Source organism: Lethenteron reissneri, chromosome 64, assembly GCF_015708825.2.
Source record: "Lethenteron reissneri isolate LAM-NWPU_2019-01 chromosome 64, ASM1570882v1, whole genome shotgun sequence".
NCBI lineage: Eukaryota > Metazoa > Chordata > Hyperoartia > Petromyzontiformes > Petromyzontidae > Lethenteron > Lethenteron reissneri.
In genome coordinates, this window is record NC_083842.1 from 11,840,476 (window position 1) to 11,866,674 (window position 26,199).

The window sequence follows — 26,199 nt, forward strand, 5'->3', positions numbered from 1 at the left end:
TGGCGTCATTTATGGACGGCCCCATAAAGTTTGTATGTGCGGCCCCATAAAGTTTGTATGTGCAAGCACCACGCAGAAACAAATACAACAGAGATAAATGACAGTACGCAATAGTATTCAACTTACATTTATATTGAATCGGCAGGTTGTCTACAAATTTACAGCGTGCAGTCAATTACAACGCTTCATCTGCAGTCGTCCCCGTACTCTTCGGATTTAGAAAAAAGGTGGAAAGTATGTGCTTCCCAAACGTGTGCGCAGTGTCAATAAAGTCACACAAATGTTGACCCAAACGAACTTCAATCGGAGGAAAAGACGCACCCCCCCAAATGTTGCCCTTAAATACGGGGGGGGGGGGGGAAGAGAACCTCTTTGAATCCGTAGCATACGGTACACGTACTCGTTACAGAACATGCAACAATAAGACATAAGGCGTATGCTTATTAAGTGATTTAAACTGATGTTCCAACCTAGCTGCAATTGGTTAACAGGTTGGAATGATGAGACAGTAGATTGAAACTGGGCTGAGATTTGTCTGCTTCGACGTATGCCCGCTGGAAGGGATTGGTAAATAAGATCCTAATGAAACAAAATGGAACTCTATTTTTGCAAGTTAAGACTTTTTTTTATACATATGGACAAGAGAAAACATGCATTTGCGTGGGTTGTGCAACGCTTTGCGTTTGTCCTCTTAAAAGTATTTATTTCACAAAAAGTTTTGGTCAAATCTGTATGACATAACCTCATACAACGCGTCAAGTTTCGTGCGATCATGTCACGCGAAATTAAGTAATATTTTTGGTCAAAAATAATGATTCGAGTGCTTTTCGATTTAAAGCTTTCGTGACTGCAGGGATTCATCTTCTTGGTTCTTTCGGTAAAGTCACGTAGAAGGGAAATAATAAAAATAAACATAATAAAATACAATTCTCACGACGTTTCGGCCACAACGCAAGCAGCCGTCCTCAGGTGAAGAACAGGGCAGTCGGAAAGACAGCGTCTATTCTTCACCTGAGGACGGCTGCTACCCCCCCCCCCCCCCAGCCACGATCCCCCCACCCACTGCAGTAATATCTACGGCCTATAGTGGTAGCATCTAATGACTGTATTGTTGTAACTGCACGCATCGGGGGGGAGAGAAGAGGACATCACAGTGAGGAATTTACCTCAGCGTTGTGTATTTTTATTGCATTTTTAACACAAAAGAAAATGTCCCCCTCACCCCCACCAAACGCCTGACTTGGTAGGGGCCGTCCCCCCCACCGAAGGTGTGCGAGTTGGTATGGTCGAGCGCGCTCTGTGTAATAAATAATTAAACGAAAACAGCACTAAATCACTAATTAAACTACTTTAAAGTTGACGGATGGGAAAACGGAATAGCGCTTGCTTACCAGGGGGGGGGGGCTTATGGCGTGGTACCTGGCTATTTTTTTTTTAACCTAAACCCCACGGTTTGCAAGCCTAATCCTTCGCAAGTTTCAGCCGCACAGACAGACACACAGACAAACAATGACATTTATAGGTTAGATGGTTTAATAGTTCTCTAATTGTTACGTTTCTAGAGACCTTGGGCTCCCTCAGCACTCATTCACGCATCTTCAAGTGTGAGTCTTCCCAACACAGCCCATGCTGTTCACGCTGAAGCGCTGCAAGGTGCCCTGGCCTCACAAGTCTCAGCACCCACTCCACTCTCTGACCCCGATCCCGACCCCGACGACCCCACCGTGCCGTGTGTCAGCATGTGCGCCTTCAGCTTGGAGCCCTGCGAGAAGCCCTCCCCGCACGTCATGCAGCGGTACGGCCTCTCGCCCGTGTGCACGCGCCGATGCACGTTGAGATTGGAGACGCGCGTGAAGCGCTTGTCGCACACGTCGCAGCGGTGTGGCTTCTCGCCCATGTGCGTGTTCATGTGGTTCTTCAGCGTGCCGCTCTGCGAGAACGACTTGTCGCACACCGGGCAGCGGTACGGCTTCTCGCCTGTGTGCACGCGCCTGTGGCTGCACAAGTTCGAGTTGCTCGAGAAGCGCTTGCCGCACGCGTCGCACGAGAACGGCTTGTCTTTGGCGTGCCCGCGCAGGTCTGTCTGCGTCTGCGGTGGTAGCACCGCGGCAGGTCGCTCCAGCCGCGCGTCACCAAGTCGATGCCGCCAGCGTGGGCAGCGGTGGTGGCGGAGGATGCTGGCACGCGCGTAGTTGCGGCCGCACAGCCTGCAGATGAATGGCATCCGTCCAGGGGCAGGTGGCCCTGCAGCGGATGGCCCGTGCCCGGCGTTCGATGGGACATCTGGCACCGAGTTATGGATGCCAGCGACCTCGGCGAGAGGATGGTGTGTGTGATTGATGCCCGGCGATATGGCAGAAACGTCAGCATCACCCTGCACAGAGGCCAAATGCTGGACGGAAATCCCCGCGTGGGCTCCGAGGAAGGGTTCATCTGTGGGAGGATAACGTACATTTGAGATGTTAAAGGCGGATGCTCTTCAACGGAAATGTTAAAAGCAGTGGTTCCTGCACTACTAACTATTGCTACGCTTGTGCGTGACCGGCAAAGGGTCGTAGTGCCCTCCACCATGGCTTTGTCACTTGCACCAGCTGTCTACGCTTTTGCAGCAGACAGCCCCGGGTCCATCCAGATATGGCACAGCCAGGTGTGATGAGGCCAGCCTGCTGGATGCTTCCAATCGTCGCTTGATCTCACTCATGCCTCAACTTTATACAGCGCACTTCACCAGCATTTGAGTCTCTAATAGTAACACGTTGTTTTAACCACTGCAGGAAAACCATGCCGAGTCTCATACATACATTTTCTTAGGATGATCTTATTAGTATAGATTTAAAATTAGTAATCTGCAGTGTCTGTAGAAAACCCTCTCTGCACAAATTTGTCAGATGCCTACTTGCTCTACTGCTTCCTACAACAAGCACCTCACTGTAATGTAGTTCAGTGTCTCAGAGGTTCTATATTTCCTGTGATCCACAAACTGCACATACAAGTCACGAAGCTACAGATGAGCACTGCCACTATACAAATCATCTGTGTTGTCCTGCTCTGCAAAACCTACCTCCGATCTTTTCTCTCTTTAAGTCGGACACCAAGTGACTGTGAATAAAGTCGCCCGCTTCTGGATATTGAGTCTCCGTCTCATTGTCTGGGGAGATAAATACAACTGCTGGTTATGAAATGTTCTACATTCAAATAAAAATAACAGCACAATATTTATGAGAATTATTACTTTCCTACTTCTTAATGGAAAGCCAGGAAATAGTACTTTAAAGTATCACATTGAGCGTTGGAGTGTATTAGTCCAGAAATATGGCACTTGACCCACAATCAACAGGCTGACTCCAACCATACTATCCCTCCAGGGTCACCAACATGAGTACTGTTTTGTGGAAAATTAAGTGTGGTTGTCCTTTAAAAAGATTGGCCTCATCATGAGTATGTGGAATGTTCAAGGTTGGTTCAGGACTGCCAACACAGATGAGTGCCACTCCAGTGAATGTTTTAGCAGAGACACGCCTGTGTGTTTGAACCTTGAAACACAAGAGCTCACCTCCATAAGGTTCATTTTTTACTTCCTTCATTGTTAAGTTGAGACTGGAATCCTCCACATCTTGGATGTTGGTCTCCTCCGCCTCTTCTGTTCAAAAACAAAAAAACACATCAATACCTTCTAGATTTGAAGCTTTCGTGACTGCAAGGATTCATATTCTTAGGTTATTTTCGGTAAAGTCACGTAGGTAAAAAACATTATAAAATAAAATGAAATAAAAATCACGACGTTTCGGAGGCAACACAAGCTTCCGTCTTCAGTTGGTACCGTCACAGCCACGAAAGCTGTATCAAGTAAATGAGAGATTGCAGGAGCTACCACTCCGTTTATATAATGGTTGGAGAAGGTGGTGGGGGCAAGGGCCCCACCGCATTAATAAAAAGTATGCGGCCCTTGCCCCACCACCTTCTCCAACCATTATATAAACGGAGTGGTAGCTCCTGCAATCTCTCATTTACGTGATACAGCTTTCGTGGCTGTGACGGTACCACCTGAAGACGGAAGCTTGTGTTGCCTCCGAAACGTCGTGATTTTTATTTCATTTTATTTTACTTTTTAATGTTTTTTACCTACGTGACTTTACCGAAAATAACCTAAGAATACATCAATACCTTGTTTCAATACAGGATTTTCAAATCAGAATACTTAATGCACCGAATAACCTTACCATATTCCACGTGGTGATCCACGTCATCCATCATGTTGTTAGGGCTAGTATCATCTGTGGCTGAATGGGAAGTCACTGTAATATTCCCACTGTCCACAGCACCCAGTTTCTTCACACAAACCAACAACTCCCGGCTCAACCCGCTGAACAACGCGAGCAGCACATCCACCAGGCCTCCCAGCGTCACGTCGCCGGCAGAGGAGGTAGCAATGGTGGCGGTAGCAGCAGCACAAGCGTCCCAATGTGGCGTCACAGCTTCGTGGGGCTCAGCGCCCTGCACGGCCTTCACCACCTGCCGCAGCACGGCGTAGAAGCCAAAGGGCAGACGGTCGCGCGCCGTGGCCAACAGCTCGGCCCGCACGAGGCCGTCCCCGACGCAGGCGCGCAGGACCCCGTAGTCCCGGATGCCCAGCTCCGAGTCCATGGCCTGGGCCATCTCCTCGTTCACGCCTTGCGCCTCCAGCCAAGCTGGGAAGTCCCTGATCGATTCCAGCACCGGGGCAGCCACCACGCACGCCATCCTGATGGGGATGTGCAGTAGGTGGTTCCTTTTGTCCCTGTGAATCACACTTAAGTTTGACATGCTTCTGCTTCTGTTGCCTTGAAATCACGTTTCTACAAAAAGAAACTCATGCTTACTACACACAATATATTGGGCCAGTGTTGGAAATGTTACATTCAGTATCCATTTGTTCACCCCTGTCTGGCCATGATCCGAAATGTATCTCCAAAAAACAGTTAAGGCGTTTTAATGTTCGTTTCGAAATTATATTCCATGTGCTAATAGTATCATGTTACAAGATTACATTTCAAAATGGAAAGGCCCCAGAAAATTACACAATTCAGGCGGTACTTTCTGTAGGTACCTCTAACAACACTAATGGTGTCCCCTTTTAAATGCCCTGCAAAGAGTGTTCATGGCATGTCAAACGAAAATGTTTAATTCTCAGAGATGGAATAAGCCACATTTTATAAAACAGCAAACTCGAGTATCATGAGTTTTTTAAAGGGGTAATTCAGTGGTTCTTAACCTGGGGTGCACGCACACCCTGGGGGTGCAAGATTCCCTTTTTGTGGGTGCGAGACATGGCCAGATGTTTTAGAAGGTATATAATCGAAAACACTAATTAAGCACAGGCACGCAAGTACAACTACTTTGTTTAATCGACCGATGTATTTATTAACATTATATATTTTTAACGATTGAGAACCAAAGGGGTGGAGGCTGCTGTAAAGGTTAAGGACCACTTAAGGGCAATTGGTGAATGGGCTGAGGCCAACTTGCTACATTTAAGAACATGGTTTAATCGGAATAAAATCCAGAATCTCAGCAGTGCCAAGACAATGTCTCTGACCCATGAGCCACCCAGCCATCTCTAATTGAGTGATCGCATAGCTTAGACAATATAATGGTGTCTTGTAAAAAAAACTACTTGATAACCAAGAAAAGCTCAGTCAACAATGGTGAGTTTTGTGGAAAGTAGATGGATCAAGTGGATTAAACTATTTAAGGTTCATTGTGCGGTAATCTGTGGAAAATTATCAACATTGGATTGTCAAGTGTAGGTATCCTGGGTTGTCCAGTTCGAGTGACCATTGCCCCTGCATACATATATCCAATCACAGGCCAGATTTTCCTCTAACCACAGATCTTTATTGCTCTGTGCCTACCCTTTAAGAGGTGCTTTTCAATTCCGCTTACTTTATTTGTTGACAAAATATTAATGGAAGACGCTTTTTCAGGGTTTGTGTAGGATTATGGATTATGCGTTCGGGCTTTAGAATTAGGTGTTAAGGTTTACCGATAAAAAGTTTAGGCATATGGGGTTTATGATTCAGGTTTAGAGTTAGGTGATATGGATTATGGTGTATAGGTTAGTGGCTATGGGGTTATGGTTTATAGGTTAGGGTGGCAAGATGTTAACTACCTCGCCTGGTATACAGGATGGTCGTGGGTTCGATCCCAACCCTGACGCCTGATGTATATTTGGAGTTTGCGGTATCTTTCTCCCCATGGTCGCGTGGATTTTTCTCTGGGCCCTCCAATTTTCTCCCTCCACATTTATAATCAACATCACGCATTGCAGAGTATTTGGCTGCTATAAATTTCCACATGCTTAGGGCACTTCGTTGAGCTATCATTTGTTGCCAGATCCCTTGTGAAAAAAAGTTATATAGCTCAGTGGGCCTTACCTGGTAAAATAGTTTAGTAGTTTAGGGGTAGGGAACAGCAGCATCTAAGACCAATGGTTTTATGGTTCAGGTGCTAAAAAAAATGTCAACGTCGCGGTCTGCTTGACGCGACGGGAGGGCTTCAGGAGAAACAACATTCGTGGCGTTTTGCTGTTCCTCTTCCTCCGGTGAAGGTCCGCAAACTACTGTGGTTTTACTATCCATAGTTTGGGATACATGTCCACAAACACGCTACCACCGTGGCTTGTGTTTAATGTATTTCTATGTATCTCCGCATTCATGTAGGCATCTCTACGTATCCACGTGTAGCTCCGTATCTCTACAAGACTCAACATATCTCTGTGGGTTTCACTATGCGGTCCACATAATGAGTTGCACGGTCAATCAACCTGTTTCGCGTTGTCGTGTCGCCTTGAACACAACACAAATATCTTCTTGGTTCTTTTGGTAAAGTCACGTAGAAGGGAAGTAATAAAATAATAAAAATAAAACATAATAAAACAATTCTCACGACGTTTCGGCCACAACGCAAGCAGCCGTCCTCAGGTGAAAACCAGGTCTGTCGATGCGTTGTGGCCGAAACGTCGTGAGAATTGTTTTATTTTTATTATTGTATTACTTCCCTTCTACGTGACTTTACCAAAAGAACCAAGAAGATGAATCCCTGCAGTCACGAAAGCTTTAAATCGAAATACAACACAAATAGACAAAGATCCCACAAACAGCCTTAGCAGACTGTAGGGGCAAGTGCAGTTAGCGAGCACCTATGAAGGCCGCAACGGTACACGAGGGGGTGGGTGGCCAGCACCACTCCCGACCGCCTTTGTCTCCCCAGTGGCGATGTTTACACGCCGCACCAGGTACTAATTTGAGGCTGAGTCGACCTAGGGGAGGCCCAGGGACCGGTTCAGATAATCGTCACCGATGTTGGCCGTGTCGCCGGGTTCGTAGTGCCGCTCCCCACTAAACAACACGACAACAACAACAACCACCGCCATTCGCCACTAAGTGGCGGTGACGTCACCACGACGCTTGTGCCAGGCTACGTGCACCTTGAGGCCACGTCAAGTGTCGAACGCCCGCTGGCAGGTCATGGGGCAGTACCCAGGTGCAACACACACACACAAAGACACACAAATAGACAGATACGACAACGACAACAACAACCGCCATTCGCCACTAAGTGGCGGTGACGTCACCACGACGCTTGTGCCAGGCTACGTGCACCTTGAGGCCACGCGAAGTGTCGAACGCCCGCTGACAGGAAGTCACGGGGCAGTACCCAGGTGCAACACACACACACATAAAGACAACAACAACATCCCGGCCATCGGAGCGAGAATTTAGAATCGGCGACGATGAACGCGGCCCGCCCGCCCGGGCATCCCCGTCGCTTCGCCCAACACGGCCGCCCACCGCGCCTCTTACCGCCGTAGTCGTCGTCGTTCGCCTTCGCTTGGAGCTTTCGTAAAGTATGAGGAGAGAGGGGGGGGGGGGAGGCGATTCAATTGCGAAGCGAGTAAAGAAAGACGAAGACGAAGGATCGCGCGAGCCGCATCGACAAACTCCGGCTCCGCGTTCCCCGCAAGGGGCACCGGCAAAAATGTTTTTTTTCTTTATTAAAATCTGCGAGTTTAGGGGCCGCGGCGATTTGAACACAATCCGCGATATATCGTGGCCGTCGCACGATATAGAGTGCGTCCACGATAATCGTATCGTGCGTTGTGTAAAATATCGGTGCAGTCGCCCAATTGTATTTCTAATGAATTTATCGTATTTCCCGACGAGAACTGTTTGTGCTATTGTAGCAACGAACGCGCGAAATTAAAAGTTGTCAATACTGTAAAATAGAGAGATACGTGTTGTTATTATCCCATAAAAAGTGCTGGTTTGGCTGCATCACAAAGCTTAAGTTTACACCAAACCGCTTTGGCCGGCGTTAAGTTTTCACGTTTTAATTTATTTGGTATAGCGCTGCGAGTCGTGCGGCGTCGTGAGGTTATGGTCAAGTAACACGGAAAGAGAATCAGAATATGTATTTAGACTGGAGGAATCCGATGAGCTGTAAAGCTCTTTTTTTACACGCTTTTATTTAACTCACTTCATCTGTTGTATCCTCAAAAAAGAAATCTTGTAACAAAATTTTTACACACTTCCCAATGTGCTATCAACTGCAAACTTGGTATAGGTATGTCATACTGATGACAACACGATATTTTCTCATTAAAAAATCCAAAACATCTATTTTTAAAACTTTTTACACGCTTTTATTTAACTTACCCTGTGTGTTGTATCCACAAATATTGTAACTCAATTTCAACCGTATTCCCAATGTCGTATCAACTGCAAACTTGGTATAGGTGTGGCATATACTGATAACAATACTATATTCTATCATTAAAACATTTTTACAAATATTTTAAAACTATTTTGTACGGCTCTAATTGTCGACGCTCAACTCACGTTGGCTGTAAATCACCATAACTTAAGTATGTTTTATTACACACAAAAACACATACCTCCATATAGCCTTTGGTGGTACATGTTGTTGTCGTTTATTGTGAAATTTCAGTCACAGTTCCTATGATCAGTGTTACATTGCTTTTATGGCTTTATTTTGATGATTTCGAAAACGTTTTTTGGTTTGGCCATGTTTGTTTGTTGTAGTACAGGGTTAGACTGATGGCTTTAATCTAAGTTGTCTTGTGGTTGTTGTTGTTTTACTTACATCCCACTGGGATTTTTGCACACAGCGTTGGTGTACGGTGCTTTTTCTGGAAGACTTTGCAGTTTTTTCCTGGATTTTTCTGTTTGCGCATAGTCACATAGTCACTTTATGATGTTTTCTTGTTCATGTTTTTGTTTTTTGTCTGTTGCGGTTGCACCCGATTCAAAGCCGAATGGCTCACAGGACTATACCACATAAATGAAACTGAAAAACAGACTGTTGGGCAAGTGCTGGTTAGAGAGCACGCCTATGAAGGCTGGCACCGCCCAAGAGGTGTTGGTGTATGGCACGAACCACGCCCGGCCGCCTTTGTCTCCCCAGTGCTGATGTTTACACACTGCGCCAGGGATCCAATTAGGGCCGAGTCGACCTAGGAGAGGCACACAACTGGTCATTGTTATTGGTGAGCCTGAATCGAATACGACCAATAATAATGGCAAATAGCTATATTTACACACACACACACGCACACTTTGGGAACAAAGATGAATCAATCCATGCATCTGTTTACGAAATTTAAGTGGCCATGGACATTGCTAGAGGGGGTTGATGACCGATGGACGAGAATGGTGACGGAATGACAGCCAAAGGAGAGAACACAGTTGGGGAGAACGTCCAGTGCGGAGATGGAGCGATGCCATCAGCTTCGTGTCCAGGTTGTTATTTTGTTCTCATTTTAGATGGATTGTTGCATCACAAAATCGTGAGATATGGCAACAGCGTACGTGGGGAGGCCTCCATCCAGCAGTGGATAGACCAAAGGCTGAAGATTAAGTTGACCGCTTACAATCATCTTGCTGGAGTTGAGACGTCTCGTTCGTTAAACCAAATGTCCCAATGGGTTTCCGAAATTCCCCAGCTGCCCTGCGTGTTTGAATGTGAAAATGTCTTCCACCAAAATTATAATTGCATCCAAGACTCATTCATTGCTTTCCCATGTCACGACAATTCCAGTGCATATGAGGCAGGGGCGTGCGGTGATACCACGTGTGCCTTTACAGAATGGTCCTGGCTTCGATTTCCGACTCTGGTTGCTGTGTAGAGTTTGTATGTTATCCCCTCTCTTCTCCGTGGGTTACCTCCGCGTTTTCCGGTTTCCTCCCATAGCTTATAACAATATATACCATTTAACTGGAATTGGCCAAACATACCAATGCTGATAAAATACCAGGAAATTACTCAAAACTAAACTTTTTGCTGGTTCCAGGTCAGGCCCACTGAGCTACATAGCTCTTTTGCAGAAGCGACCTGGCCACAAATGATAGCTCAACGAAGTGGCTTATCATTTGGAAATGTATAGCAGCCAAATACCATCTGGCTTCAGGTCTTGCACTCAATAAGATAGTGCACACCAATGTAAGTCTACAGTTAGCTTTAATGGCATGCACTTTTTGTTGTTACATTGTATACAACACAAGTAGACAAGTATTACATTAACAGGTACAACAAGAACACACAGCACCGTGCTGTGCAAACTATTGGAGAACTTCTTCTTGGTTCTTTCGGTAAAGTCACGTAGAATGGAAATAATAAAATAATAATAATAAAACATCATAAAATAATTCTCACGACGTTTCGGCCACAACGCAAGCAGCCGTCCTCAGGTGAAGACCAGGTCTGTCGGGGAGACGGCGAGAACTTGCGGGTCAAGTGCAGAATAAGCATCTATGTGAACCTGATGGGATACAAGAGATGATTATACAAATGTGTGGGATGTGTGCAGGTGGCGATAGAGTGAGAAATTGAGATCATGTTTGTTGTCACAGCCACATCTAAGATATTTTCTTGCTATCCATTTTGCAGATGTTACACCAACAATGCAGCAAAATCTTCATTTCCACTGTCATGTAACTCAGGCCCCACATATAAAGTGCACCACATAATGAAAAAAAATCAAAGGCAAGGTTGCAAGTTTAATTCGAGGTCAGGCCCTGCAAATAACAATCAGGCATGTAGTGTTGCAAGCTTGTGGTCCATTGCGGTAGAGGCAAAGCGTGTTCCAGGCTTAGCTCTGCTTAGGTTCCAATATCTAACAAGATCGGGCACATTCCGAGTGATTTGGTCAGAGGCAGCACTTCATTAAAGGTAATCCACAATCCCTAAAGCGCTAAGTGTGCAGCAGACTGGAAAACACGAACATTATGACAAAGTAAAAAACTAAAATTTACCAAGCATGCCCGGATTTAATACATTGTAAAACTAATTCTGTATTTGTAAGTTAAATATTCCACATTTACCGAGCCGGGAAGTGCTGTGGTTAATGCGCATGATTTGCAATCGGAATCACAATTTGAATCGGCTCAAACCACCATCCCCCGAAGAGTCGAAGGTTAATAAAATAAGCACCAATTTGTGATCCCAGATTGTCCCATGGACAGATTGTCCCCGTTACCTATCCAGCCCTTTTGTCAATATCCTGCTGGATGAGGGTCATTCCGTGCCGTGTGGGCTGTTGGGGTTTTTCGACCATACTTGACCATACTGGTCAATTTGCTTTTGGTGAAGGCGAGACGCATACAGTGTAGGCGGGAGCAGAGTGCATTTTTATTATTACACGCTTTTATTTAACTCACTCTGTCTGTTGTTGTTGTATCCTCAAATCTTGTAACTCAATTTTATCCCACTTCCCAATGTGGTATCGACTGCAAACTTGGTATACTTATGTCATACTGATGACAATACTATATTCTATCATAAACACAATTAAAATATATTTTTGTAAACATTATTTTTTATATGTTATGTTTCGGCTTGGGTCCAATTGTCCACGGTAAACTGACGTTGGCTGTAAATTACCACGGTCCCTTACGGTATGGCAAGCTTCGGGGCCACTTCCTAGAGTCGTGGAGTTCTTCCATTACTAGTACATTTAATTAAAGCGTGTTTAAAAAAAAGTTTTTTTTAAATACTACAGGACTTATTCTGTATCGCCCTCTGCTGAAGACAATGTGATATTGCAATTTTGCATGGTGAACAACCCTCGAAGTACTATCCCACTCTTATATAAATACACTTTTATTCTAGCACTGGCTCAGTGTTGCCAATAACGGGAGATGAGCGCTGCTCGATGGAGACGATTTGAATTGAGATGCACACGTGTATTAGGTAATACGAGGGTAGGCATTAACTGAGTAGTGCCCAGAGACACTGAACAGTAGCGACTTTACCTATTGTCCAGGTGTAGGATGCACTTGAGTGTTTTAAACTTGAATGCAGCTGCAGGGCGTACCACTCGGTAGGTACAGATAGGCTCACTCTTATTAACAAGTGACCATGCATTTCATAGCATATTAACAAAATATGGTCTAAATCTGCTATAAGCCCGTAGTGAGATGGTTAGTAGTGCTTACAAGTTCATGTCCAGAGCACCAGTAAACAGCGCCCATCCCAATCGAACATCAAGTTTGAAAAGTCTGGTGAGCTTCACCACAGTGGGATCGGGTCATTTGGCCTTAAAGTTTAACTTTATTTTCTTTGAAGGTGTCTATGGTACCGTAATCCATGGTCACATGGGCCGCCACATGTTGATAAGACCTCGGCAATCACAAGTGACAGCTGAAATGTGCCAAAATGTATAACGCACTGTAACGATTGATAGATATATGTTAACCCACACAGTATATCACATCATATAGCATTGGCCCTGTGGTGTCAGTGGACAGCTCTCTCCTACAACATCATGCAAGCCAGCAGCAATTGTTCCTCACACTGCTGAGGAGCTCAGAGAAGTTAAAACCAGTCGAGTAATTTTCCCGCTTAGCCTTTGCATGATTAGCAACTACTGGAAAACGTTGGTCCAGAAGGCTCACAGACCAAATGACTTCAATGTGATGAAAAAAAAATTGACAGAGCAAAAGAGACACTTTACAAAAGTTTTGTGGTTGTGTTATATAACTCTATGGTGTCTTTTCAGGTTGTATCGCGTCTTGTTCGATGCGATGTTCGACTTTTCGCTACACGCGCCGGGAAATTTCTCAGGAACTGACCTGAAGAGTTCCTGTCGATACAATCCGAATACACATCGCTCGAGCTAAACTCTTGATTCTCGTTTGACCAGTGGCGTAGCTAGGATATTTTGCGCCAGGGGACGAACTAAAAAATTGGTGCCCCCCCCGTTTAATCACATACCAACATGTAGGCTGTGTGTGGCGGGATATGACATGTAGGCTGTGTGTGGCGGGATATATAAACTTTTAGGTTGAGGTGTAGATTTGTGCAGTAGTTTCAGGCTGCCGCGCCCGCCGAAATAAGTTATAATGTAACGTTGTAAGCCTCATTTTGGCGCCCCTTTACCTTGGCGCCCGGGGACACATGTACCCTCCTGCCCCCCCCTAGCTACGCCTCTGGGTTTGACTAACGATGCCCGTCAAGGCGAGATCTGTTCAGGGTCCAGTCAATATTCTGGCGCAGGAGACGACGGCCAAGGCAAGCTGGTGGGAGCACAACACGAAGATCCCCCTTCTACCAGCAGCCACAAACGGCATGCCCGTCCGTCACTGGTTGCCGTCACATCGGCTGCACCGTCAGGACTTCCCCCTCGCGTGCATGCACACTCTGCTGGTGGGCACTCAGGTGAGTCTTGAGCAAGAACTCCCGGTCGCACACGCCGCACTGGTAGGGGCTCTTTCCCGCATGCCGGCGCAGGTGAGTCTTCAGCGTAGAGCTCTGCGAGAAAGCTTTGTCGCACACGCTGCAGCGATATGGCTTCTCTCCCGTGTGCGTGTGCAGGTGGACCTTCAGGTTGAAGCTCTGCGTGAAGGCCTGGTTGCAGATCTTGCATCGGTAGGGCTTCTCGCCCGTGTGCAGGCGCAGGTGAATCTTCAGCTTGGAGCTTTGCGTGAAACCCTGGTTGCAGATCTTGCACCGGAACGGCTTCTCGCCCGTGTGCACGTGTAGGTGCGTCTTGAGTGTGGAATTCTGCGTGAAGCCCTGGTTGCAGATCTCGCAGCGGAACGGTTTCTCGCCCGTGTGCGTGTGCATGTGCGTCTTGAGCGTGGCCCTCTGCGAGAACGCCTTTTTGCACACGGCGCAGGCATAGGGCTTCTCGCCCGTGTGCGTCCTCTTGTGATTCTTCAGATTGGTGCTGTGCGAGAAACGTTTGCTGCAGGCGTCGCAGCCAAATGGCTTCTCGCCCGTGTGCGTGCGCCTGTGGCTCTCGAGGTGGGTGTGCTGCGAGAAGCGCAGCTCGCAAACGTCACAGCGGTGCGGCCTCTCATGGGGGCACTGGTGCCGTGTGAGGCCACACGGCCGTGCGAAGGTGCGCCCGCACAGCTTGCAGCAGCTCGCCTCCCCATCGCCAGGCCTGATCGCCGATGGCTGCTGGGCGTGCAATGGCACTACTGCTGCCGGCCCTGGAGAGTGGCTTCTGGCGACGGCGCCCACAGATGTCGTCGCGACATCGGTGGTGTCATCGCGCACAGAGTTCACGCCTTCGGCGAAGTTGCCCGGACGTGCTTCGACGGGACGTTCATCTGCCAGGCACAATAATTGTTTCGGATGTGAAAGATCCTTGCGCTAATCAACGCGGGAATTTAAATTGGCACTCACTCAACAGTATTTGATTGTACGTTTAAAAGAGCTGAGAGGTTTTGCAGGTGCTCCGGGTTTCTCCTCATATGAAGCCAAACACTTATTTGTGGAACTGGCCAACTATCCAAACGTAGCAAGACACCCCCTGTAAAAACAGTCTTGAGACTCGGTAAAGCTTTCCTGGGTAAACGCATGGCATTATAGTTGTTCATAAAGCAGACCTTTAATTGTAATATTCTCTGCCTTGCTACAATTTAATGCTCAAATGAACATTGAGAAGCACTCGTTTTTTTGGAGCCCGCAACCACTATCACGGGTGGGAGGGTGGGGGCCACAACAGTCGAACAATTTTTACATTAACAGGTAAGGCCCAATGAGCTATATATCGTTTTTGCAGAAGCGACCTGGCCACAAATGAAAGCTCAACGAAGTGGCTTATCACGTGGATATTTATAGCAGCTAAATTCTCGAAACGCATGTTTCTAAATGTGGAGGGAAAAACGGAGGACCCGGAGAAAAATCCACGCGACCACAGGGAGAACGTGAAAACTCCAAATATACAGGCGTCAGGTTTGGGATCGAACCTACGACCTCCTGTATACCAAGCGAGGTAGTTAACATCTCGCCACCGTGGCACCTTCCCACAAAGTGATACTCACTTTAACGACTGCGGACTGTGAGCTTTACCATCAGACCTGCCCAGCCAGATAAATTATTTGCTATCCCATTAACATCAGTACAATTACAATTTTATAGCCTATGGCCAAATCACCCAGATCTCATCAGATCTCAGAAGCCAAACAGGGTTGAGATCATGGGTCGTGCATGTATGGGCAAACACCATGCACAGCAAATTGATATAAGCTGCTGTAGGGCTACGTGATGGTCAGCAGAGGGCAGTGCAACAAAGTAAAATGTCGGACTGTATTTATATGCCTTCACATCTGTGCACCATTCCATCACCACTCCACACTAACCAGCGTGCCGTATGATCAAATATCCCTCACAAAACCACGTAGCACGGAGAAGCTCCCATCCAGCAGTGGATTGACAACAGGCTTTACATTTTCAAGTGTAATTTCGTACGGACAACTTTTGACACCGATATCGCTCTCCGAGCGTGCACCGGCGTTTGTGGTGCTGTGTTCTGTTGCAGGCATGCGGTACGACACACCAATACGAGTGGCTCTCTAATACCTTTACGTGTTTCTGTCTTTATTCTGTCAATGGTCTGATCGGGACTTGAGTTGTCCAGCGTGTGGGCTGGGGTCTGTTCCGCCTTGTCTGAGAAAAGACAACACTTGTCATCAATGCTGCTTTACAACGTATTTCGTAAAATATAGGTACAGTATGTCGCATATTGGTTTTCTGTATATGTTCACAATCTGACTTTTCGCACATTCGTAATGTCGCATACATTCAATTGCACATATTAAAAAGCAGAGTAAATAGTTTCCCCGTATTTAAAGCAGTTTGTGGTTATTTTTAACCCAGTAATGCATTTGCTCCTTGTGCAACTGTCATTTTCTATAGATAATCACGTATCCGAGGTTTCACATATCCATCTGTACCTAAGTCCATAGCTAGTCTAATACGCAATGTTGTGCTGTAAAATTTATATTACCACTTGAACATGCGGCCGTGAACATCTCCGTTACGGCCCTAATCCAGTGGTGAAAATGCCACAACCCTATTGCAGAGACAGCCACTGTTGTCAACTCCAGACTATGTGGTTCAAAATTGTATCAACCACAACAGGACGATGGACTGAGTACAATCCTGGTAAAATGTGTATTTTGCGACCTTCTGATTGTGAGGTGAGTGCGCCGTGATGGCACAGAACCAAGGTGCTTTTCAGCAGAGGACATTGTAATTGTTATAACTCTCAGAGCAGATGGAATTAAGATTAGACATTTAGACGAAAAGTTAACAGACTGCATTTGGAGCGGTACTCTAGCACAAACACAGAAAGCTCTCGCCAACATTCGTCAACACCTCAGCCTTAAAATGGAAAAATACACTGTAAGGTATTATAGGCTCAGTGGTATAGCTATCGTTCAGCGTGCAGGCTATGTGCACCAAGATCCAAAGACCGTAGGCGGGCCCAGGTTCTGGATTAATAAGCGGGGGAGAAATTTGATGGGGGGGGTGGGGAGGAACCCATTGAATCTCTTGTGGCCGTCTGCAACGGTCTTCCTTCTGATATTAGGAAGCCACTGGAGCTATGCACTTTTAAATAATCTAGATTGAAAGCTAATTTCTTTAGAACTGCCTTTTGTGTTTAGTTTGTTGTCCTTCCCCGCACCTCTCATTAGCACGGTTGGTTACGTACGGTGCGAAAGAAGTTCACATATATACATACACACGTATGTCCACTGCGCTACACCACTAAAGTGTTGGGCAATGAACGTTCATCGAAAAGAGAAGAGTGCGGAAATGGGCTTATTTGTAATTACAAATCACACTTTACATTCACGATGGGGCCATAAGAAAACTCACTTTAACTTGGTTAGGACTTATTTTGTATGCGGCTGATTGCGCATCATTGCAACATTAGCTTGTGGTGTTTAAACCATGATTTTAAACTCAAGCCTCACCTTCAAAGGGCTCTGTTTTTATCTGCTGCATTGTTAGGTTCGTGCTGGAATCCTCCACAACACGAGTTGAGGTCTCCTCCGCCTCTTCTGTTCGAAACAAAAACACCGCATCAATAACTTCTGAATGTCTTCTCGGTTGTTGCACATAGGTCTCCGATGCGTTTTTGGGCTGTACCACACAATGTTTGGCATCATGTCCGACATTTTTCTCCAGTGCCGGAAGCTTCCTCTGGAAATGAATTAATTTCTTGAATAAGCTCCCATCATGTGAAACGGAATGTAAAACACGTAGGCTTTCCCGACCAATATCATCCATAAGAGGTTTTTTGGGTTAGATCGCGTAAATATATAAATGTATCGTTAACCATATAAATATATAAATGTGCCGTTAACAACACGGTGCGAAAGAAGTTCACATATATACATACACACGTATGTCCACTGCGCTACACCACTAAAGTGTTGGGCAATGAACGTTCATCGAAAAGAGAAGAGTGCGGAAATGGGCTTATTTGTAATTACAAATCACACTTTACATTCACGATGGGGCCATAAGAAAACTCACTTTAACTTGGTTAGGACTTATTTTGTATGCGGCTGATTGCGCATCATTGCAACATTAGCTTGTGGTGTTTAAACCATGATTTTAAACTCAAGCCTCACCTTCAAAGGGCTCTGTTTTTATCTGCTGCATTGTTAGGTTCGTGCTGGAATCCTCCACAACACGAGTTGAGGTCTCCTCCGCCTCTTCTGTTCGAAACAAAAACACCGCATCAATAACTTCTGAATGTCTTCTCGGTTGTTGCACATAGGTCTCCGATGCGTTTTTGGGCTGTACCACACAATGTTTGGCATCATGTCCGACATTTTTCTCCAGTGCCGGAAGCTTCCTCTGGAAATGAATTAATTTCTTGAATAAGCTCCCATCATGTGAAACGGAATGTAAAACACGTAGGCTTTCCCGACCAATATCATCCATAAGAGGTTTTTTGGGTTAGATCGCGTAAATATATAAATGTATCGTTAACCATATAAATATATAAATGTGCCGTTAACAACACATTTAGATATTTATGCGATCTCACCGAAAAAACCTCTATTATGGAATGTCAAACATCATGCCAAACAACATGTGGTATAACATGAAAAAAACTTCGAGTATAAATACCTTGTTTACATACTGTACAGGCATTTTGAAATCAGAAAACTTAATGGCCCCATCATCTTACCATGTTCCACGTGGTGATTCATGTCATCCATCAGGTCATCGGGACTGGCATGATCCGTAGCCGAATGGGAGGTCGCCGTAATATTCCCACCATCCACAGCACCCAGCCTCTGCGCACAAACCAACAACTCCCGGCCCAAACCATTGAACAGTGCGAGCAGCACGTCCACCAGGCCTCTCAGCGTCACATCACCAGAAGAGATGGCAGTGGTGGCAGCATCCCAGCGCGGAGTCTTGTCATGGGGCTCGGCGCCCTGCAGGGCCTTCACCACCTGCCGCAGCGTGGCATAGAAGCCGAAGGGCAGGCGGTCGCGCGCTGTGGCCAACAGCTCGGCCCGCACGAGGCCGTCCCCGACGCAGGCACGCAGGACCCCGTAGTCCCGAATGCCCAGCTCCGAATCCATGGCCCGGGCCACATCCGCGTTCACGCCCTGCGCCTCCAACCACGCTGGGAAGTCCCCGCTTGATTCCAGCACTGGGGCGGCCACTACGCACGCCATCCTGATGAAAATTGCAGAGAAATAACTGAATATAGGAGACTGTGATATCATGAAATTAAAGTGTAAAATATAACAGCTTCACCAAAGTCAAGTCAGAGTCAAAATGTCTCCCTCACGAAGATAACTGTAGGGGCGCTGCACTTCACCGTTTGCAATCCTGAGATACTGGTGAAAATTACACGTTTCCATGGCGAGGGCCAGTTTCTCTCACAGGCTGCCCACTGTTGATATCTCCCAATGTGGTACCCATTTAATCGGACCCAGATGATGGACTAAATCGACCAATGACAGGATGCGAACTTGGGTACCTACGGTGCGAAAAAAGTTCAACATACATTTGAAGAATACTGATGTTTGCTGGTACAGTAAAACCTTGGATTGCGAGCATAATTCGTTCCGGAAACGTGTTTGTAATCCAAAGCACTCGTATATCAGTTGTGATCACGTGACGCTCGGCAGACAAAGCGTATACACGTACTACTCGTATTGCAAGACCTCGCTCGTTTATCAAATTAATATTTATTTCAAAAATGTGCTCTTCTTGCAAAGCACTCGCAGACCAAGTTACTCGCAATCCAAGGTTTTACTGTACAATATTAATAACGATTTAGAATCCTTAATGATTGATACTGATGATGAGTTATGATTTCTGATTACTTATGTTGAGTTTAGCTTACCTTGTTTTTTTTTGTTTACCCATGAAAGCCTCAAGACTTTTTCAGGAGGATCCTGCCCAAGTTTTGTATGTATGAATGTTGAACTTCTTTCGCACCGTACGTAGCCAACCGTGCTAATCGGTGGTGATGTTGATATGTGTACATTTTAAATGAGTAATTTGCAGGTTATTTTTCAGCATTTGGACGTTTGACCAATTCCAGTTACATCCCACCCCCCCCCCCCCCCCGAGAACCTGGAGGTAACCCACACAGAACAAACTCCACGCAGAAAGGCGCCCCAGTCAGAAATCAAATCCAGGTCCTGCATGTGACACCGTGACATCTCATCGCCACCCCGATTACTAATGATGAGTTAAAATTATGAGAGTTAAAATTATGAGGGATGATGAGTTATGGCGATTACTGATTACGAATTAGTTATAATGCTGATGACTTCTGATGAGCTCCAATTACTGACGCTGAGCTATGATGATGATGACATCGCTGTCAACCCATACGGTTTACTCATATTCTTGCACAGGGAAATCGAGTTTTCAATTCCATAGGGGCCGTCCATAAATTACGTCACGCACCTGGGTGGGGGGGGGGTGAGACATTTGTGACGATGTGTGACGAGGGGAGGGGGGTGAGAGATGTGACGTCACATCAAAATGCGCAACTTTAAATAAATATAGACAACACGTTCTACTTAATTAAATAGACTTTTTAATAAATGTTTTCTCCTACAACATCAGAGTGCAGCGCCACATTAAATACGCACTACAATGACAATAGTTTAAAGCTATTTGAAGCATGTTTTATTTTTTGGAGAGGGGGGGGCAGAGCTTTGTGACGTCATATTTGAGGGGGGGTCTGACTTTTTGTGACGCTGTGTGACGAAGGGGGGGGGGGTCAAAAATCGTCCAAAATCGCGTGACGTCATTTATGGACGGCCCCATACGGCGTACAGCCGTTTCAATACGGGAAAAAAATGTGTCTACATTTGAATTTCTCCCTTGCGATGGGACGTTGTAGGATGAACATTGAGATTTATAAAGGGCACGGGGTGACCAATAAGGTCTGAATTGGTCTGTTATAATGTAGGGCACTGATAAGAGGTTGACAGGTATGTTATACACTACACTATATACTACACTATACACTACATTACTATACACTACACTTAATACACTATACACTGTCAACCCATACGGTTTACCCCGTATTCTTGCACAGGGAAATTGAGTTTTCAGGTCCATACGGCGTACAACCGTTTCAATAAAACAATTTATTTAATTGGTTTGTCTATTTCTTTGTGTTTCTCTCCATGTGATGGGACTTTGCAGGATGCACGTTGAGATTTATAAGAGGCAACAACGAGGATGCGATCAGCAAGATCTGAATCGCGGTCCGTAATAAGGTCGGCAGCACTGATAATGGGTCTGACGGATTACTGACGCCGAGTTATGATGATGATGATGACGATGATAAGTTGACGACCTTACAAACCTTGTGTGTTTATAGGCGCACTGTTAGTTAGTTGCACGAATTCGACTCAAATCGCAAATCCCCCCCCCCCTCTCTCTCACCTCGTTCGCTCGTCGTTAGCGCCGATGAATGGTGCTGGTGCTGTTGTTGTTGTTTAAGCGCGTGAATGTCGTCGTCGTCGTTGTTGTTTTAAAAACGACACAATTTTTAATTCGCTTAACTGAATGCCGCCTTCTGGCAGGAGGCCCTCGTTGAGGGCCGTGAATTAGGGGTCCGCGGCGATTTGACCGCTGCGATGTTTAGGGGGCCGTTCATAAATGACGTCACGCGATTTTGGACGATTTTTGACCCCCCCCCCCCCCTTCGTCACACGGCGTCACAAAAAGTCAGACCCCCCCCCCTTTTAAATATGACGTCACAAAGCTCTGCCCCCCCCCCAAAAAAAATGCGTCAAATCGCTTTAAACTATTGTCATTGTAGTGCGTGTTTAATGTGGCGCTGCACTCTAATGTTGTAGGAGGAAACATTTATTACAAAGTCTATTTAATTAAGTAGAACGTGTTGTCTATATTTATTTAAAGTTGCGCATTTTGATGTGACGTCACATTTCTCATCCCCCCCCCCCCTCGTCACGCATCGTCACAAATGTCTGACCCCCCCCCCCTCTAGGTGCGTGACGTCATTTATGGACGACCCCTTACAGTATAAGCCCAGTTGACCTGAGATATTGGAGGTGTATAAAAACACGAGATCTTTTTTTAAGTATCTCATTTGCATAATTTCAAGATTATTTTAACTGTAGGAGCGGTGGTGCAGTGATTGGCGCACTGCAATATGAACTCGGAAAGTTCGATACTTCAGTAGTAATAGGTTTTTACCCTTTTTACCTGGCAACAAAACTGACACGTTTATACAAGGGATCATGTTTGCATTAACCACAACACTTGCGGTCAAAATGCAAACAAAAAGACAACTCTGATAATGTATGAACTGTCCTTGAAATTGATTGGTCCACACCCGAGACTGCTTTTCTTAGAGCCAAGTCTCACATGTTGTTGGACCAGATGACGCTAAAAGGTGTACTATATCTTGCTACTGGCAAAGGAGGTCTCATAATTCAATACTTCAATGGCCTGGGCTAACGTTCGTGCCGAGAGGTAGATCAAGCGTCAACTGGGTCCTTCCCCCGCACCTCCGATTAGCACACCATACCTTCACCTATCGAGTGACAAGCCTGGGGAAGTATGGTTAAACAACCCGCATGACTGGCACGGCATAGGGAGGGCTTCGTCTAGCAGCGGACTCACAAAACGCTGTAAGTTATTATTTTATTATCTGAACAAGATTGTCATAAAAAATATTTTGACAGGTATTCATAACATTCAACTTTATTGATTAATAAGCACACATTTAAAAAATACGATAGATGCCGGTGCTGTAACATGGCAAGCCACACATTTGCCGAAATGATATAGATGAATAACAAACACACACCCCTTGGGAGAAAGTGAAGCTGTTTTTAAATCCAAAGCATGCTTGGCTGAAGATTTCCCTTGCCATTCCTCCAGCAGCTTAATGTAAAAACATGTTTTTAAAAAAATAATATTAGAAAGCCACTGTAGCTATGTGTACTTTCAAATGATCTCGATTGAAAACGCATTTGTTTAGAACTGATTTTTGTGTTTCGTTTGTTGTCCTTCCACGCACCTCAAGATCAGCACGGTTGGCTACGTACGGTGTGAAAGAAGTTCAACATACATGTGTGCTTTTGAGACAACAGACCAATCAGTTTGAATGGCAATGCATGTATTATCAAAGCGATATTTTGTTTGCGTTTTTCAGCACAATTGTGTGTCTGCGCAACCATGACGTACTTGATGCCTGCCTAGTGTTTGATCATCTTTATAACTTTTACTTATGCCAAATAAAAAGGGTGAAGCGATGTTGATTATCATTTGTGGCCAGGTCGCTTCTGAAAAAGAAGTTAATAACCTCAGTGGGCTTTGTCTGGTAGGATGGAGATGGCTTAGTTGCATTTGTATGTATTTAGGTGATTTTTTTTACCTTTCTTGTACTTTGCACTACTATGTATTTGTAGTGTTTGTTGCTATAACATTCTTACCCACCAATACTGAACATCTGTGAAAATATCTTTATAGCTCATCGGATCCCTCCAATACCTATTCTTCTTCTGCCTTTAAAAGCCATTGCACACTTGCTTGAAGCGGTGGTTTTTCAGAGAGCTGTTCTTCGAGAAGCGCTTTCCGCACACCGCGCAGCCGTACGGCTTCTCGCCCGTGTGCGTGCGCAGGTGGCTCTTCATGGCGCTGCCCTTGGCGAAGCCCTTCCCACACACCCTGCAGCTGTATGGCTTTTCACCCGTGTGCGTGCGAAAGTGGATCACCAGCGAGTCTTGGCGCTTGAAGGCGTAGCCGCACACCGTGCAACAGTACGGTTTCACGTCCGTGTGCGTTCGCTGGTGCGTCGTCATCCGGCAATTTGAGGTGAAGCACTTCCCACAAAAGTCGCAGCTGTAGGGCTTCTCGCCCATGTGACTGCGCACGTGGATCTTCAGGCTGCTCAACTTCAGAAAGGTGCGCCTGCAAACCTCGCAGCGATGCAACTTCTCGCCCGTGTGAATTCGCAGGTGCTGCTTCAAGCCGTAGGGTTTTGAGTAGTTCTTCCCGCACAGCTCACACCAGTGTGCCTTATTTCCGACGCATTTTGGCCAAGGCAACACTACGGGATTGGGTTTATTAATTTCAAGCTTGTTGGACTCTTCCTCGTCGGCAGAGAGCATCTGACTGTAGATTGCCGACATCCTCCTCCTGGTCGTGTCTCTCTGCGCAAGTGATCGAGACGTTTCCTCGTCAACAGAAGCGGCGGCAGCAGCAAATTCTTCACTGTGTGTTTCAGCTGCTGTCTGCTGCGGCGCATAGGGTCCATCATTTGCCGCGCACGTGAGGTTTCTTCCTAAATTGGAGATTGAGGTCACGTTCTGGATGACGAGTTGAGGGAGACCGACGCAGAGATGTTGTTCACCTTCAGAAGCAAACAAGCCAGTTTGATGAATGTTAAGTATACGGAATTAGATTTTCACATTTACTTTCACTGTTTACACGTACGCACAATGTGGTTCCTGCGATTGTGGAAAAAAATGTAACTTGCACTTGAAAATTAATACGAATATCTAGGTTTTTGCAGTTGTGCAGTATAGTTCTGATGTGTTTTTGGGTTGTACCGTGTGGTGTTTGACATGATGTCCAACATTTCGCGACATATTGGAAGCTTCTGCAGGAATGGACAGCAATGATTAAAATTAAGAATCGATGGGTCCTGTTTACAGTGTGGGGAGCCCTTCATCCATTGGTAGTTTGACAAACACCTGTGAATTATTATATTTTACAGTTAATAACACCAGTCATGTGCCTAATGTTGAATCGAGTACAAACTTTACCTTCGGAGGGTTCCATTTTAATTTGGTCTTCTGTGAGGCTGTTTGCGTTGTCATCCATGCTGTGAGTTGAGATGTCTTTTGATGTTACTGCACATATCCGAGGTCAAAACAAGATATATAAATTTTACTGCCCGCACGAAACATGTATGCTGTAGGTCTACCAAGGACATTATGAAACCTGATAGATTTTTGCAAAATAAATTCGCCAATAATTTTTTTAATAAAGAATTCAATAGTAAAGTCGGAGACAATCGACAATTTTGCAATGAGCCCTTTTTTACCATATTCCACATGATCCATTTTTCCTTCCACATCTTCGGATGTGACAGCAGCTGTCGATAAAGGAGCTGCGACAGACTGCCAATTATTAACGTCGCCCAGCCTCTGTAAAGATAGCAGCAGCTCCCGACTCAAGCCGTTGAACAGCGCGAGCAGCACGTCCACCAGGCCTCCCAGAGTCACGTCGCTGGGAGAGGAGGCAGCGGCGTCGTCCCTGCACGGCGTCCCAGCGTCATCGTGGGGCTCGGCATCCTGCAGGTCCTTCACCACCTGCCGCAGCACGGCGTAGAAGCCGAAGGGCAGGCGATCGCGTGCCGTGGCCAGCAGCTCGGCCCGCACGAGGCCGTCCCTGACGCAGGCGCGCAGGACCCCGTAGTCCCGGATGCCCAGCTCCGAGTTCATGGCCCTGGCCACCTTCGCGTTCACGCCCTGCGCCTTCAGCCATGCCGGGAAGTTCCCACTCGGCTCAAGCAGTGGGGAAGCCACTGTGCACGCCATTCTGATTGGGACGTGCAGAGAAATTGTGGAAACTGGAGAATATAATAATTAGGCATACGTAACAATTCACCTAACAGACAATTCAATGGTCACGATTCAACATTTGAATCTTTCGATTTAAAGCTTTCGTGACTGCAGCGATTCATCTTCTTGTTCTTCACCTGAGGAGGGCTGCTTGCGTTGTGGCCGAAACGTCGTGAGAATTGTATTTAATGTTTTATTTTTATTATTTTATTATTTCCCTTCTACGTGACTTTACCGAAAGAACCAAGAAGATTTGAATATTTGTCTGCTAAACTTTTCAAATTTTTTTTTACTCAGTAAGACCCACTGAGCTATAGAGCTAATTTTTAGAAGCGGACCTGGTCACAAATGATAGCTCAACTAAGTGGCTAATCACGTGGAAATGTATAGCAGCCAAAATACTCTCGAAACGCGTGTTTTTTTTAAATATGGAGGGGAAAACCGGAAGATTATGAGACATCCATACGACCACGACCTCCAGTGTACCAGGCGAGGTAGTTAACATATCATATCCACCGTGATGATGAGAGAGAGAGACACGCAAACTCCAAATATACAACAGGCGTCAGGGTCAGGATCGAACCCACGACCTCCTGTATACCAGGCGAGGTAGTTAACATCTCCTAGCCACCGTGATGATGATGATGAGACACGCAAAATCCAAACATACAGCAGGCGTCAGGATCGAACCCACGACCTCCTGTATACCAGGCGAGGTAGTTAACATATCATAGCTACCGTGATGATGATGAGACACGCAAACTCCAAATCTACAACAGGCGTCAGGGTCAGGATCGAACCC

The 26,199-nt window shown here is 45.9% G+C and overlaps 2 protein-coding genes across 3 annotated transcripts; both read right to left on the bottom strand.

Annotated features, from left to right (window-relative positions):
- Window positions 1-543: 543 nt before the first annotated feature.
- LOC133359244 (zinc finger protein 37 homolog) lies at window positions 544-7,993 on the bottom strand. 2 transcript variants are annotated; one of them, XM_061577713.1, is made up of 5 exons: window positions 7,842-7,993; window positions 4,221-4,777; window positions 3,554-3,637; window positions 3,062-3,148; window positions 544-2,433 (listed from the first exon to the last, which is right to left on the bottom strand). In XM_061577713.1, the coding sequence occupies exons 2-5, from the start codon at window positions 4,738-4,740 to the stop codon at window positions 1,634-1,636; spliced, it is 1,491 nt and encodes a 496-aa protein (XP_061433697.1). In that variant the 5' UTR covers window positions 4,741-4,777; window positions 7,842-7,993; the 3' UTR covers window positions 544-1,633. The 2 variants fall into 2 exon arrangements, with proteins under 2 accessions (XP_061433697.1, XP_061433696.1); XM_061577712.1 differs by having other exon boundaries at window positions 3,554-3,640.
- Window positions 7,994-10,498: 2,505 nt separating this feature from the next.
- Window positions 10,499-25,373, bottom strand: LOC133359025 (zinc finger protein 629-like). The gene is made up of 7 exons (XM_061577397.1): window positions 24,878-25,373; window positions 23,359-24,181; window positions 18,497-18,996; window positions 17,931-18,017; window positions 17,268-17,354; window positions 15,868-15,954; window positions 10,499-14,612 (listed from the first exon to the last, which is right to left on the bottom strand). Exons 1-7 carry the CDS (start codon window positions 25,371-25,373, stop codon window positions 13,648-13,650), a joined length of 3,045 nt encoding a protein of 1,014 aa, XP_061433381.1. The 3' UTR covers window positions 10,499-13,647.
- Window positions 25,374-26,199: the final 826 nt, after the last annotated feature.

What these genes read in the sequence shown, in the direction of transcription:
- LOC133359244 (XM_061577712.1), bottom strand. Translation starts at nt 4,740, where the DNA reads ATGGCGTGCGTGGTGGCTGCCCCGGTGCTGGAATCGATCAGGGACTTC. An exon ending in AAAAAATGAACCTTATGGAG is followed by an intron (nt 3,149 to 3,553) that starts GTGAGCTCTTGT and finishes TTATCTCCCCAG; the next exon opens with ACAATGAGACGGAGACTCAA. An exon ending in AAAGAGAGAAAAGATCGGAG is followed by an intron (nt 2,434 to 3,061) that starts GTAGGTTTTGCA and finishes ATCCTCCCACAG; the next exon opens with ATGAACCCTTCCTCGGAGCC.
- LOC133359025 (XM_061577397.1), bottom strand. Translation starts at nt 25,373, where the DNA reads ATGGCGTGCACAGTGGCTTCCCCACTGCTTGAGCCGAGTGGGAACTTC. An exon ending in AATGGATCATGTGGAATATG is followed by an intron (nt 24,182 to 24,877) that starts GTAAAAAAGGGC and finishes TTGCTTCTGAAG; the next exon opens with GTGAACAACATCTCTGCGTC. An exon ending in AAAGACAGAAACACGTAAAG is followed by an intron (nt 14,613 to 15,867) that starts GTATTAGAGAGC and finishes TGTGCCTGGCAG; the next exon opens with ATGAACGTCCCGTCGAAGCA.